Source organism: Rissa tridactyla, chromosome 8, assembly GCF_028500815.1.
Source record: "Rissa tridactyla isolate bRisTri1 chromosome 8, bRisTri1.patW.cur.20221130, whole genome shotgun sequence".
NCBI classification, from domain to species: domain Eukaryota; kingdom Metazoa; phylum Chordata; class Aves; order Charadriiformes; family Laridae; genus Rissa; species Rissa tridactyla.
In genome coordinates this window covers 50,016,366-50,030,889 of record NC_071473.1, presented here as the reverse complement: position 1 = coordinate 50,030,889, position 14,524 = coordinate 50,016,366, and the positions used below count along the sequence as shown (strand labels likewise).

The 14,524-nt window shown below is 38.8% G+C and overlaps 1 protein-coding gene across 3 annotated transcripts in view; it reads left to right on the top strand.

Moving 5' to 3' along the window:
- Positions 1–14,524, top strand: part of USP24 (ubiquitin specific peptidase 24) — a 65,656-nt gene that overhangs the window by 38,761 nt on the left and 12,371 nt on the right. For all 3 annotated transcript variants that reach the window (XM_054211399.1, XM_054211397.1, XM_054211400.1), the window contains 21 exons: positions 641–800; positions 1,103–1,258; positions 1,831–1,901; positions 2,668–2,828; positions 3,678–3,739; positions 4,096–4,287; positions 4,583–4,700; positions 6,030–6,174; positions 6,633–6,752; positions 7,001–7,126; positions 7,356–7,454; positions 7,659–7,741; positions 7,967–8,108; positions 8,515–8,634; positions 9,047–9,267; positions 9,694–9,818; positions 10,475–10,616; positions 10,978–11,128; positions 12,468–12,563; positions 13,213–13,316; positions 13,715–13,828. In XM_054211399.1, the coding sequence (XP_054067374.1) occupies positions 641–800; positions 1,103–1,258; positions 1,831–1,901; positions 2,668–2,828; positions 3,678–3,739; positions 4,096–4,287; positions 4,583–4,700; positions 6,030–6,174; positions 6,633–6,752; positions 7,001–7,126; positions 7,356–7,454; positions 7,659–7,741; positions 7,967–8,108; positions 8,515–8,634; positions 9,047–9,267; positions 9,694–9,818; positions 10,475–10,616; positions 10,978–11,128; positions 12,468–12,563; positions 13,213–13,316; positions 13,715–13,828 (2,708 nt within the window). The remainder of the gene's footprint in view (positions 1–640; positions 801–1,102; positions 1,259–1,830; positions 1,902–2,667; positions 2,829–3,677; positions 3,740–4,095; positions 4,288–4,582; positions 4,701–6,029; positions 6,175–6,632; positions 6,753–7,000; positions 7,127–7,355; positions 7,455–7,658; positions 7,742–7,966; positions 8,109–8,514; positions 8,635–9,046; positions 9,268–9,693; positions 9,819–10,474; positions 10,617–10,977; positions 11,129–12,467; positions 12,564–13,212; positions 13,317–13,714; positions 13,829–14,524) is intronic.

Below are 14,524 nucleotides of genomic sequence, written 5' to 3'. Positions count from 1 at the left end.
CTTGTGGTTTATTTTCAGTCACACTTAACTCTTAAGATTTTTACTAAGATTTTTTTTAAATTCTTACTGATTTTATGTGAATAGAAAGGAGAAGGTTCCTGCTTGAACTTGTGACTTATAGTCCATGTTTCTTTGAATTAGAAATTTGGAGGGAATTTTTATTTTCAATACTTTAAGAAAACGCTGTTTTTCTCCTTTATAGGCCTGTCAGTGTAATTAATCTGAGACTGGCTATTTACTAAAACAGTCTACTCTGACAAGAACTCAACCCATTTGAAAGTTGAGTCCAGTTGAAAGAAACTTCACAGTTAATATAACAAGTAATACTGCGTTAGGTTCTTGGGCAGTGCTTACCAAATGGATCAATGTGTTTGAAATCAGCATGTCTAACTCCAGATAGGTGAAACGGATATTTACTCTGGTGGGAAAATGTAAAAACTAACTGGTTCCTATTAAGGGGCCAATACTAATCTCTACTTGGGAACAGACTCTTGTGCCCTTGAGCCTGCTAAGAGAAGAGAGAGGAAAACAAATCCAAATGTCAATTTGACGTGATCCAGAAGATACATTCCTCTTATCCCTGTGATTAACAAAAGCTGTTGAATGTCACGAAAGTAACTGCTCTTTCTTACTCCTTCAGACTATGGAGGTGAACGATTTCACTTCCACAGTGGCTTGCTTCATGCGACTCTCTTGGGCTGCTGCTGCGGGACGACTGGACCTTGTGGGAAGTAGTCAGCCAATAAAAGAAAGCAACACTTTATTTCCTGCTGGGATTCGAAACAGACTTAGCAGCTCAGGTAGGCTAACTGTGTCTCTAAACCAATCTGAAGAAAGCACTCGGTTTATTCTTAATTGAACACTTTCCAAGCCTGAAGCTGAATTCATTGGAGTTGGACTTGATGATCCTTTTGGGTCTCTTCCAATTCGGGATATTATACGATTGAATTACACAAATATGAGCAAAATGCTGTACATTCATGCGGCATTTGGAGACGCGGCATTTGGAGAAGTTTTTTTTTAAATTTCAGGGAACTGACCAGAAGCTGAAAACATCTGAAAAATGTAATGGATTACAGCACTTGTTCATTTCTTAATGCAGGAAGTAATTGCAGCTCAGGAAGCGAAGGAGAGCCAACTGCCCTGCACGCTGGTATCTGTGTGAGACAACAGTCCGTATCCACCAAAGATGCTCTGATTGCTGGAGAAGCCTTGTCTCTCTTAGTAACCTGCCTTCAGCTACGCAGTCAGCAGCTAGGTATAAAATAGAATTGGATTAGTCACGATTTGGAATATAAGTGCGGTGGGGGAAGGCTTTTGGAGACAGACAAGTACAAAAAAACCCTCAGGAACTTCTAGCTTTGTAAGCTCAAATTAAAACCACGGAATTTAATTTAAAAATACAGGGCGTTTTTTTCCAGGACTGAAGAACAGGTGTCATGAAACAAGACTTGTAGTGCTGTGCCTTAGTGAAATGTTTTGAGAAAGCTGACTTATTGCCAGTATATAAATATTTGCGCTGGCTTTGAAGTATGTAATTCTGTAAGTGCTGCTGTTTGCTTAGCTACTGTTTAGTACTTGAACCTTTGTGTACAGGAAGCGTAAACATTGGTGGTTGTGGAAGGCGAAGGAAAATGTTGTTATAATGTGGTGCCAGTCTCTGAGGAGGGAAGGAGATGAAGAAATGTGCAAATAGTGGTTATTGTTTTGCAGTGTTGATGGGGAGATGTCCCCTAGGTCCTACGGTATCTTAATTAATGCAAGACTGTAACTGACTTATTTTAAATTATTATTTTTTTTAAATGATAGCCTGGTACTCTTCTGTTCTAGGATCTTTTTACAATTTGCCTTGTGTTGCCGACTTCATCATTGACATACTGCTTGGATCACCAAGTGCTGAGGTGGGGGTCTTTCTCTGAAAACTTCTTAGATGTTACACTTCTGAATGTGTACGCTTTGATCATTTAATATGGTCTGAAGATAAAATTGTTCATTATAAATATTCCCACTTTTTTTTTTTATTTGAATGAATAACCTTTGTATAATTGTTAGTAATTCCAGCATCTAGTGATGTGTTGATAGAAAATGCTGAAGTATGACGTTCTTTAGGCTTGTTTAATCCATGAGGCGTACAGGACTGTGTTGTGGATAGTCTAAGAAAAATGCTCTCGTTTTGGTGACACGAATGCTGTAAAACTAGTACTTCAGGGAAAGTTCCGAGTAGCTTTCATCTCAAAAGATTTGGGTAAGATTTAATGGACTCTTCTGAACTTTTGAAAAGTTCTTCCAAATGTCAGAACCCTCCTAAAATTCATTCTTTGTGATTTAAGTTTATTCTGGATAGTCTAAAATCTAGAGATTTTTCAAGTCACGCTTACTTCATTTCATTGCATCTCATGTATTTTGCATGAAGTCATTGCATCTTTCCCCCTTATCTGAATTTATAATCTGTGTTTGATAAAGCATCAGAGACTTTAGCTCAGGGGTGAAAGTAGATTGCTAAATCCCTATAAATAGAGAAACCCTGGCTGGTGGGAGCAGAGCTCATAGTCTGGTTTACACAAGCTTTTCAATGTCTGTTTTTTGTGTTAGATTTCTAACGAAACAGAAGTGTATTTTTTGCAACCTTTAAGCAACTGCTAGTGTTTGACGGTGACACTGTTTCAGATTCGTCGTGTTGCCTGTGACCAGTTGTACACCCTCAGTCAGACAGACACATCAGCTCACCCAGATGTTCAAAAGCCAAACCAGTTTCTCCTGAGCGTTGTTCTTGGTGCTCAGCTGCCTCTTTGGTCACCAACCAGCATCATGAGAGGAATCAACCAGAGGTAAGTCAGATGCCTGTTTACCGAGGAAGCAAATCTCACATTTCTAAATGAGTAGCGCTGTGGAAGCTCTGAGGCACAAGGGATTAGGACTTTGCAAGTCTGTCAAAAGTGGACATCCCTGTCATGCCCCAGATAGTTTTGGAAGTATGTAAATTGAAGGGAAATACAGCTGAATTCTCAAGGTACAACTCTTCCTCTGTGAACTCTTACAGTTCAGCTCATTCGACTTCCCATCCAGGAGGTGGTAATTGCTAAATAGGCCTGCTCTTTGTAGGATGTGGTCATGGCAGTCAGAACCTGGCTGGAATCCTGGAGCTGTAGAGGCCATGGGATGTATGACATTAACATTGAATTTATTTGATACTAATGCATAGATCCAGAAGGCTTCAGCTTTTTCAGTGATGTCTGGACCCATGACTTCACCTGATTTCTTGTTGCTCCTGTTACCCATTACACCTCTAAAGACTGTAGGTGTCAGTCTTGTTAACTTATCCCTGACTGGCCAAAGGTTGTTGAATTTAACAGTAACTCTAAACAGCAATGTCTAGAGGAATCTGAATAGAGGAGTAACTGAAAAGTTAAAACATGTTGTTTTACTGTTGTCTGATAAAGTAAAATTGTTATGAGGTGAAGGAAGAAAGCAGAACTAAATGTTATTCATAACATTCAGAAGCAGCTGTTGAGAAGGAATATTTGTTTTAAAAGCTGCAGATTATGCAGGCAGAAGCATACCTAGATAGCTGTGCTATTTTGGATTAGTTGGACAGAGCACACAGAACTTAAAGGCAACTGCTTAGAAGAACATTTATGATTTTTAAATTAAACCTTTTTTTTTTGTACCGGTTTCAGACTTTTGTCCCAGTGTACAGAATACTTTGACCTGAGATGCCAGTTATTGGATGACCTCACATGTAAGTATATACAGGCACACATGTCATTCCGACTGCAGCTTCCAAGCATGTTTTCCTTCTGTAAACAAGATGTAGAATTGCCTTCCTGAAAAGGTTACACCACCATGAACTCGGTGTGACCTGCCAGTGTGCCGGCTGTCCTGTGTTAGTGCCTGGCAGGGACTGTTCTTGGCGTTCAGTATCAGCAAGGCAGCTCACTCCTTTTGGAAAGTGAAATGAGTTCCTTTTCTGGAAGGTGTACTTCGTACACATTGTGGGGGAAACTAGACCATTCACAAACTGTTTGAAATCCTTTGTATTTATATTCTACATTTATAGAGCTGTTAATTTTTCAGGGTTTTCTTTTTCTCTTGCAGCATCAGAAATGGAACAGCTAAAGATAAGCCCAGCTGCCATGTTAGAAGATGAGATCACCTGGCTAGACAATTTTGAACCCAACCGCACAGCTGAGTGTGAGACCAGTGAAGCTGATAACATCCTGTTAGCAGGACATTTGAGGCTCATCAAGACTCTCCTTTCGCTTTGTGGGGCAGAGAAGGAAATGGTTGGTAAGTATTCTTTTTTTACTCTAAAGTGACTAGACTAGGGTGAATTCTGCATAGCCCTAGCAGATGATCAGTAAACAGTATGTGTGAAGACATTATAATGCATCGGTCGAAGTGATACAGAACTATAGAGTCATTTTAACCATGCCTTTGTTGTACCTTTGATATCTGATAAAATATTTGGTTATGTTTTTTGTTGATGTGGTGCTATTAAGTGATTTTGCTGTTCTGGAGCACCTTTTGACATTTGTGGTGATAATGTCAGCTTTTAACAGTAACGTGGATTACTGTGTTACAGGTTCATCTTTGATTAAGCCATTGTTGGATGATTTCCTCTTCCGAGCATCCAGGATTATTCTGAATAGCCATTCTCCAGCAGGCAGTGCTGCAATCAGTCAGCAAGACTTTCATCCAAAGTAAAAATTGCTTTTTTGTTCATGTTGGGTTTTCTCCTAGTTCTCATGAATGCAAACGTTGTACTGGGGCTACAGATACTAGGAGTTAATACCCACTTTGGAGCATTTCTCCAGAGCATACCTTTCCAATTTATACATTTCCTACAAAAATGTCCAAATGGCATTTTATGAGTTCTCATGTGACCCAAATCTTTGCTTTTCTGGATTTCTAAAGTCTGTGCTTTGTTTTAGATCAATGATGAACTGTAAGCACAACTTAAGTGCTGATTTCATGAGTCCAGAGAGCACTCCTTTAGCTCACCATCACTTGGGAAGTTGGTTAAATTGGAGCGTGAACAGGAAATTAACTTTCCAAGCCCCTTGTAAATGAGAATCTCAAAAGTTCCACTGTGTTCTTTTTCCCTTCAAAAGAACTGCCTCCTGTAAAAGGCTAATGCTGAGCAAGACTTCTTGCACCTGAGATAGCTGATAGTAGCCCAGAATATATCAAATAGTGAAAAAAGAGCTTTCTCTTTCCTGTCACACCTGCCTTCTGTTATTGCCATACAGTACCTGAAGGGGTGGGTAAATAAGCTCATGTGGGTGTCGGTGCTGCTGCAGCTGGATTGCTTATATTACACTGACTAGTGGGTGTTAGAGTTGGGTGAGGCATATCTGCACTGCCTTTCCACAACCCCTAAAGAAGGTTCTGGTGGAGCATTTGGCAACCCCTCCATTGAATGGGACTTGCTACACCTTAATGTTTTTCCCCAGCCTTGCTCCATTGTAGTTCAGCTCAAGCATGCTCTTTTGTTTGCTTAAAGTAAATAAAGCCTTTTCTGTGGCCTTTAGAAGAAAGGGCCTGGTTGTTTGATGCATTGAAAAGAGCTAAGTAGAAGTGTTTTGTACTGGTCTAATGCAGCTCAGGTCTAAGGTCATCTCTTGTAGCAAGTTAAGTTATCTGCTCTAGCTCTTTCAAAGCGTATCTCCCCGTAAAGAAGTCATTATGTCTCCATCAGTGTTACAGTGGTAGACAGTATCCGTCTGTCTGTGCCACCTTTTTAGGGCACTTTTCCTTGTTACTGAACGTTAACAACAGGTGTCTCCATGACAGTAAGGGGGGCTTATTGAAAGGAGTGTTTCTGGTGCTGCTTTTCTGATTCTTTTCTTCCCCATTCCCCTTCCCCAAGAAAGAAAAAATAGCACTCTGCAGTCTCTCAGGAGTGTTTTATCATTTAAAGTGTTCCTTTTGATCATTAATTGTCACTTGTTCGGAGTAATCCGGCTTTCTGGAATTAGAAATAATTGAGTTATCTACAAAACAGATCTCAAATGTGGTTTTCTTTTTAGGTGCAGTACAGCAGATAGCCGATTAGCTGCTTATGAAGTGTTAGTAATGCTGGCTGATAGCTCACCTTCCAACCTCCAGCTTATTACAAAAGAGCTGCTCTCTATGCATCACCAGTGTGACCCTGCACTTACCAAGGAGTTTGACGTAAGTAAGAAGCCGTTTTTGGTTTGTATTAGCGTGGTTTGGAGTACTGTGTGTGATCTACTGAACTGCTCCCTCCATTCGTGAAATTTCCATGGTCTTCAATTTAAAATGACAAAAGGCAGACAGTAGTAAATGCAGACCCATTTGATCTTCTTCAAAGCAAATACCAGTGCGTCTTTCCCAGTTATTATCTGGATAAGAAAGACGTATTTCCTAAATATCACCGCTTTATTTAGAGATATTTTAGGCCATGTTTAACAGCTTTGTGCAAAGTGTTAAATATGTAAATGATCAGGTGTAGCTCTTTAATATCTTTCAGAATTTATATTCCCAGCTTTCGATTAAATTTCTCTTAACAGCTCATATAAAGGTGATTATAAAAGCTATAAGTATGTTGTTGGAGTCTTATGCATTTTATAACTTACTGCGACAAAAAAAAAATGTGTTTGTCATTCTAGTATCTTCCACCAGTGGATAGTCGCTCCGTTTCAGGATTTGTGGGACTGAAGAACGGTGGTGCTACTTGTTACATGAATGCCGTCTTCCAGCAGCTATATATGCAGCCTGGTCTCCCAGAGGTAACTGGTTCAACATCCAGTAAAGTTCTCTTTTTGGAATTACTGTCACCTGAACTGCAAGTTCATTTTAGCACCATTTGTAAATGAATTGTTTAAATAAAAATAAAACTGTGTATGTACATGTGTGTGCGTAAATGTATACACACAACAAATATAGAAATTACAAGTTGCTGTGCTGTGTATCATGACAACTTACAGTAATAATTTTGCCAAGAACCAGTTTTACAAGGTTATTTGTTTTCTTCCAGGCCTTGCTTTCCATTGATGATGATACAGACAATCCAGATGACAATGTGTTCTATCAAGTTCAGTCTCTTTTTGGTCATTTGATGGAAAGCAAGCTACAGTATTATGTACCTGAGAACTTTTGGAAGGTATTACACCTTTTTTTTTCTTTTTTCAGAATATACAGCTTTCCTACTTAACAAGTAGTCATTTATTCAGACTTTTCTCATTGTAGAGTTTCTAGAGATAAAGTAAGTTCTACTTGAAAAAGTCAAAACATGTAAAAATAACAAATTTCTCTTCAAAATATCTTTCTTTAGTGATATGTATATGGAATAACCACCTTCTTATATATATATATATTTATACTTTATATAGATTTTCAAGATGTGGAACAAGGAACTTTATGTTAGAGAGCAACAGGATGCTTATGAGTTCTTCACCAGTCTTATAGATCAAATGGATGAGTACCTCAAGGTAAAAATCTCAGGGATTTCATTCCTTGTTTATATGCATCTCCCTGGTACCTTTTCTCTCTTTGTTCTTCAGAAAAGAAGGCAGAGCACCATTTGGCTTATTTTATAACCTACATAGTATTCAGAAGTTTAAAATTCCTGTTGTTTTCATGGTCTTTCACTCTGCAATACATCCAACTGATGTCTAACCTTGTATCTCCAACAGAAAATAGGAAGAGATCAAATATTTAAGAATACTTTTCAAGGAATCTTCTCTGATCAGAAGATCTGCAAGGACTGTCCTCACAGGTAATGTTAAATTTAGTGCATTAGTTACCAAGTTATGCGCTCCCATAACTGCTAAAATATGTAGGTCAAAATAGCACAAGAAGGTAGAGACATATATGCCTTTGTGAGCATCACAGCTGTTGATAGCTATGGGGCAAACACAGTATTCTTTCCTATGTCTTGTTAATGCAAGTTGGATAGGTTCTACTCTGTCAATGCCTTGACTATTTTTCTTCTTAAATTTAGGTATGAGCGTGAGGAAGCCTTCATGGCTCTCAACCTAGGTGTGACTTCATGTCAAAGTCTGGAAATATCATTGGATCAGTTTGTTAGAGGAGAAGTTCTGGAAGGAAGCAATGCGTACTACTGTGAAAAGTGCAAAGAAAAGGTATTGGTTCTTAACATATGTGAAAGAAGCCTCAGCTGTAGCTTGATATTTCCTTAAGCATTACATGGTTCACAGAAGCCATGCTTAGATGCTGCTTAACACTTTCTATGCTGAAGACATATTCAAAAGGTTAAATCCATTAATCCATGCAGATAGCATTCTTTGTTCCCTGTAACTCATATTGTAGACTGAACATTTAGAAGGATGGTGAAATGTTCTGTAACATACCAGCCCACTGCACAAACTCTGTAATACCTGTAATAGTACCCTGTCTGTACGTATTATGGTCATCCTGCCTCTGCGTTGTGCATCTGTTTGAGACAGCTGGAATTGTGCATCTATAGAATAATTCTATAGAATGCTTGAGGTATATAGATAGAGGTGGTATTTTTTTTTTCTTTTTAAGAGAACTACAGTGAAGCGCACATGCATTAAGGTTTTACCTAGCCTGTTGGTGATTCATCTGATGAGATTTGGCTTTGACTGGGAGAGTGGACGTTCTATTAAATATGATGAACAAATAAGGGTAAGAAAACTTTTCTGTATAGCATACACCCCCCCACCCTGCTGCTTTGTGGAGTGGACAGTGGAGTGGACTCTCAGTCTTCCTATTCATTCTCCCTTCGTTTCCCCACGTTTTGATACAGGGATTTTGAGTACATGGTACATTTACAACATGATCATGCTACAGAAAATAAGTATGTTTCCGTAGAGCTTTCCTTGTCTCTGACACTGTCAGGGTCCTTTCAGGAAGCAAGAGCAAAAACCTTCGTAACGACATTTTATTTAACTTCTGTGTCAGAAAGATAAAAAGTTGAAGTACCATGTTTTCTTTTGATGTTCCCAATATGGGAAGTATTAATACCATTCTCATAAAATTACACTAAACAGGTACACAATATAATCTCATAGTTAATGTGAAATATCTCTTCATACAGTTTCCCTGGATGCTGAACATGGAACCTTACACTGTGTCAGGGATGGCTCGCCAGGACTCATCCTCGGAAGTGGGGGACAATGGTAGAAACACAGATCAAGGAGGCGGAGGCTCCCCAAGGAAGAAAGTTGCCCCTACAGAAAACTATGAGCTTGTTGGTGTGATTGTTCACAGTGGCCAGGCACATGCAGGGCACTACTACTCCTTTATAAAGGACAGGAGGTAATGGACGAGAAGATTTGATTGGAGGGTTTGAGCACCGTCTAAAGACTATTGTTTTGCGGAGGTATCGTGAGCCATTCAGAGCTCTATCGGAAGCACTCTTCCCTTCTTAACACCCATTTCTTACTGTCTTGGGTGTTAAGACAATAACACAATAATATGGGACACCATATTATAAAAGCTCAGGAATTCTGATGTACCTTGTATTGCAGTTTGAGGGCTTCCTATGATACTTGCAGGTGATGTGCTTCTCACATTTTTAATCAAGCTTACTCTTTTAAAATGTAATTTTGACATTAATTGAACTAAGCTTTCTATTTACTGTCAAATGTGAGTTAAGGGTTTTCATTTCTAGGGTGTTCAGGGTGATCTGGTTTTTTTACTAGACAATCAAGTAACTCTGTTTCTGTTTTGTTTCGATCACAGGGGATGTGGAAAAGGAAAGTGGTATAAATTTAACGACACTGTTGTCGAAGAATTTGATTTAACTGATGAAACCTTGGAATATGAATGCTTTGGTGGAGAGTATAGACCTAAAGTCTATGACCAATGTAAGCAGAAGTACAAATTGATTTACGTTAGCTTTATGTTTCATAGGGATTCTCAGTAGAGGTAGAGCTCGGTCCATTATGTCTGCCCTGAATTACTTGGTCTAAAAATCCTTCAGAAACAGTTTTTTCCTAAAGTCATCCATTTACTGAAGGACCTAACAGCTTGTATAGGGCCTAATATTGGTTGAACCATATTCACTGTTGTTCAGCACTTTGTAGACTTAGTAGCAGAGGAGATTCAAAAGTAAAATGGCACCTTGTTAAAATAGTGTAAAAAAAAAAAAAAAAAAAAAAAAAAAAAAGCCGTTTTTGTGTTTATTTTTGGCTAGTGAAAATAACTGTGCATAGAACAAGGTTTGGCATCATATAGTTAAACTTTTCAATGCTTTAAGGAATTAATTCCAAATACATTTCCACCAATATTCACTTGTTTCACAATTCTGATCATTATCCTTTTAAAATACATATGCTTTTTTGCAAAAATATTTTAGAATTCAGGTTTTTGTTACTTGCTAACGTAGACTGATGTTTTGGTCTGACAAATACTTTATACTGCCACGGTGTGTGTTACTTGTACACCCAGTTTCACTTCCCTATAAGAATGAAACGGGTACTAAACCTTCAAGGCCTTCATCGAATGCCTTTTCTCCCATCAGCTAACCCTTACCCCGATGTGCGTCGGCGCTACTGGAATGCCTATATGCTGTTTTACCAGAGAGTGTCTGATCAGAACTCTCCGGTCTTACCAAAGAAAAGTCGAGTGAGTGTTGTGCGTCAAGAAGCTGAGGACCTCTCGTTGTAAGTTCTTTTTCTGTCTGTAAAGGTTTCTCTTACGTTGACATCCATACTCTATCTCCAGAACTAAGAAATTAATAATTCCCATTTGACAAAGGAGTATGCTCACCCTTCTGTTGTTTTGGTTTGTTTTTTAAGCTGCTTAATGAATAGTCTTTTATTGCTTTTAAATTTTCCCCTTCCATACTGCTGTCACTATTGCAGTAAGAAGTTCAAGCTGACTGACAGCCCGCAGCCTCAAGAAATATATAGACTGTCATCTAAATTTGCCTTAAAATCTCAGTACAGCCAATATAATCTTAAACTCGAACTGCAGATTTGTCATGGGGTTTCATTATTCACCTTGAGCTTGTATATATTTCAGATCTGCCCCATCTTCACCAGAAATTTCACCCCAGTCATCACCTCGACCCCACAGGCCCAACAGTGACCGCCTCTCCATCTTGACCAAGCTGGTTCGAAAAGGAGAAAAAAAGGGACTTTTTGTAGAGAAAATGCCTGTGCGGATATATCAGGTAGAGCACTCCCAAAGTGTCAACTATACCCTACTTGGAGGAAATTTAAGCACATAGTAAGAGCAACACAGTAACTTTGAATGTGGCTGTGAAGCAATTCCCTTATTGAAAGCAAAGCTAGAAAATAGTTCTGGATTCTGACATAACGTTATTAACAAGCTGCTTGGTGGTACACTGTTGTAAGTTTTGCTGTCCCTTCTCACGAATTTTGACCCATCATTCTTTGCTTTGAAGAAACTGCAGGCAAATTAGTGAAACATGAGGTAATGGCAGCAGTCAGCATGCAAGCAGAGAGAGATGAGAGCAGAGAAGATGCTTCATTTGAAGTAGACTTGAGGAAGAATGGAGAAGATGGCAAATTACAGTCATCCTCTAGTTCTTGAGTTCACAAGAATGAAAAAGGGGAGAAGAGAAATCAAAACTAGCTTCAATTCTCTTCATGTCTGCTAGTTTGTGATGTTGAATAGGTTCTAAAAGGGGAAAACAAGGATGTTGAAGGCAACTTTGCAAGTCAGAAGTGAAAATGGAGCTGTGATGGCATTGGCAGAGCAGTGAGAGGATAGTAGAACCTGGGTATCGGTTAGCTGTCATAAGAGGAAGGTCTCAGTCTGTAGGCCCACAGCTCTAGATCTGTAAAGGAGAGGATACAGTCTTGTATGTATTTGGCCTTCTGAACACACACCATCCGGCTGATGTGCACGGGTGCAGGAGAGCCTACTGCACATATGGTCAGAATAAACTGTGCAGGCTCTGTATAGCCCTCTGCATGGGCTGTATCAGGGCATTAATAATCACTTTAGGTCTTCTTGTATCCAGGGTTGTATTATTACAGTAAAAAGAACTTGGCTCAAATTTATTGAGTGTCTTTCAGCAAAATCTCATTTGAAAAAAAGAGAGGTTTGGCATTTAAGTACATTATTGTGGCCGAAGCTTGTAATTATACTGTGGCTCCTTGCTCCGTACATGTAAATTTGCTAAGCACGCCTTTCAGGTTTGAAGGATGTTCTCTTCGCTTCTTTATTAAAAGCAAGCAAAAAATAGAACTTATCGGCAGCTTCTTCCTTTTTCTTTTCCCTTAATGACACAATGATTAAGTCTCTCATCTGTTGTCTTGTGTTTTGTAATATCCTTGGAAGAAAATCACTGGTTTATACAACACTTCTAAGTCTCCTATATGTATTTTCTGTTCCACTGAAGTAGTGATTCAGAGTGTGAGCAGAATAGGTCTGACACTGGTTTTTAAACACCGCACTTATTTACATAAAAGGTGCAACTTTAGTTAGAGAAATATACTTTGACGACATTTTAAAAAGAAGGCAAAAAAAATTTTCTTTTACAGATGGTGAGAGATGAAAACTTGAAATTTATGAAGAACAGAGATGTGTACAGTAGTGACTACTTCAGTTTTGTTCTGTCGTTAGCTTCACTGAATGCTGTAAGTACCTAGACTTCAATCTTGGAGTACTCAGAATATATTGGGTAAAACGGGACACAGAAGCTAAGAGGGTCACAACCAGGAAAAGTAGAAGGGAAGGGTTGACATGATTTTACTTTTCTAGCTGAGCAATTCATTGTCTCCAGTAATTTTTCACACCGATAACATCTGTCTCAAAGCTGATTCCAGCCTCCTGCTCTAGTAGTGGGAGAAACATCATTGTGCCATAGTAAAATTTCTGAAATAACACCTTTTTTAATGATGCAAACTGAGCTCTAGGGGGACAGAAATTCCTCTCTGTATGGGAGATTCAAAAGTTGGTGTTAGCCACCTCAAAGTTGATAGACTTTAGTTGTAAATACAGTTTACTAATGAAGTTTTTCTAAATGGACTAATAAACAAACCAGCATTTATTAAATGTATTAAATCCACAGATCTAGTGGGCCTTACAGCACGTTTGTTCCTATTTTAGCATGTTTGTTAACTAGCATAGTCAGCACCGGAGACTGTTTTAGCGCAGAAAAACACTTTGTTTTATTTTTTCCAAATGAATTTAATTACTTGGATAAAACATGTTGGTGTATTTAAGCAGCAGTGTATGTACTGCAGGCATACTTCTGCTCTGAAGTAAACTTGGTGTTTCTTTCAGACTAAGGTAAAACATCCTTATTATCCGTGCATGGCAAAGGTGAGCTTACAGCTGGCCGTCCAATTCCTCTTCCAAACCTATCTCCGAACCAAGAAGAAACTCAGGTAAGGCCTTGTTCTGGTTGCTGTAACAACATATTGTGACGTTTTTGTGCTTGTTACACCTACTGCACCTTGAAATACTGCGGGTAGCATAGACAGTCAGGAGTAGCAATACATTTCTGCTTTGTATTGGAATCCCATGGCAAAGAAATCCAAGTTTTACCGCCTCTCCCAGCTGTCCATCATTTTGGTGGTAGTGGTTTGGGCATGGAAAGGCTTTAATGGATTTAAAGACAGCAGGTTGTTCCAAAATAGTTCTCTAAGTGTTTTTGTCTTAAGGTATCTAATGTACGTTCAATTAAAGTAAAAATTCTTTCTATTTGGCAGACAAGAAGCATGGCTTAGGTTTTGGAGGTGTTTTTTCTCTTTCATGACTGACAGTTGTCCGTGTTTTGTTAAAGGGCTGATACGGAAGAATGGATTGCCACCATAGATGCGCTGCTCTCCAAAAGCATTGACGCTTGTCAGTGGTTAGTTGAATATTTCGTCGGGCCAGAGGGCCGGGAGCTTGTAAAGTAAGTACTGGTAATTTTGTCTTAGGTTTTTGCGTCACAAGTATGGATAAAGCTTCCTAATAACATGATCTGGCCTATACCGCTGTATTCCCAAAGAGTTGACTGTGCACATTCTTTACAAAAACAATCCAGATAATGACTTACATTTTTATTTCTAGTATGTTCTCTGATTCTGCAGCTTTCTGAGTAATTCTGAAAATCTAATAAATCTCCAGTGTATGTGGAGGAGGATGCAGATGTTTAATTCAGTGAAGTGCCTTGGAATGTGCTTAAGATTATATCTAGTCACTCCTCCAAGTGGTGGGAAAGGAGAACGTGGTAAAAGTGTTTGGGGTAAAATAAATACTTAGCTGACAAAGATCACAGATAAACTGGAAAGAATTTTTCTCAGCAGCTCAGATCAGATAATAGGTATTTTGATAACACCTAAGGCAAATTCTTGGAGAACTGACACACTTAGAGAGACGCGTCAATGTAAAGAAAATGTTATCTTTGAAGTTGCATTGAAAGACAGGATCCTGTGACAGATTTTAGTTTTAGCTCTTTTGTTATTTGAATGAATAAGCATAAAGTAGTATTACAGTGACAAGCGGGAGTGCAGGAAAATAAGTTAAAGCTTATCCACAGAAATACAATACAAGAAGTATCGGGACTGTTACCCTTTTTAAAGTAATAACCACCACACTTAATCTTAGC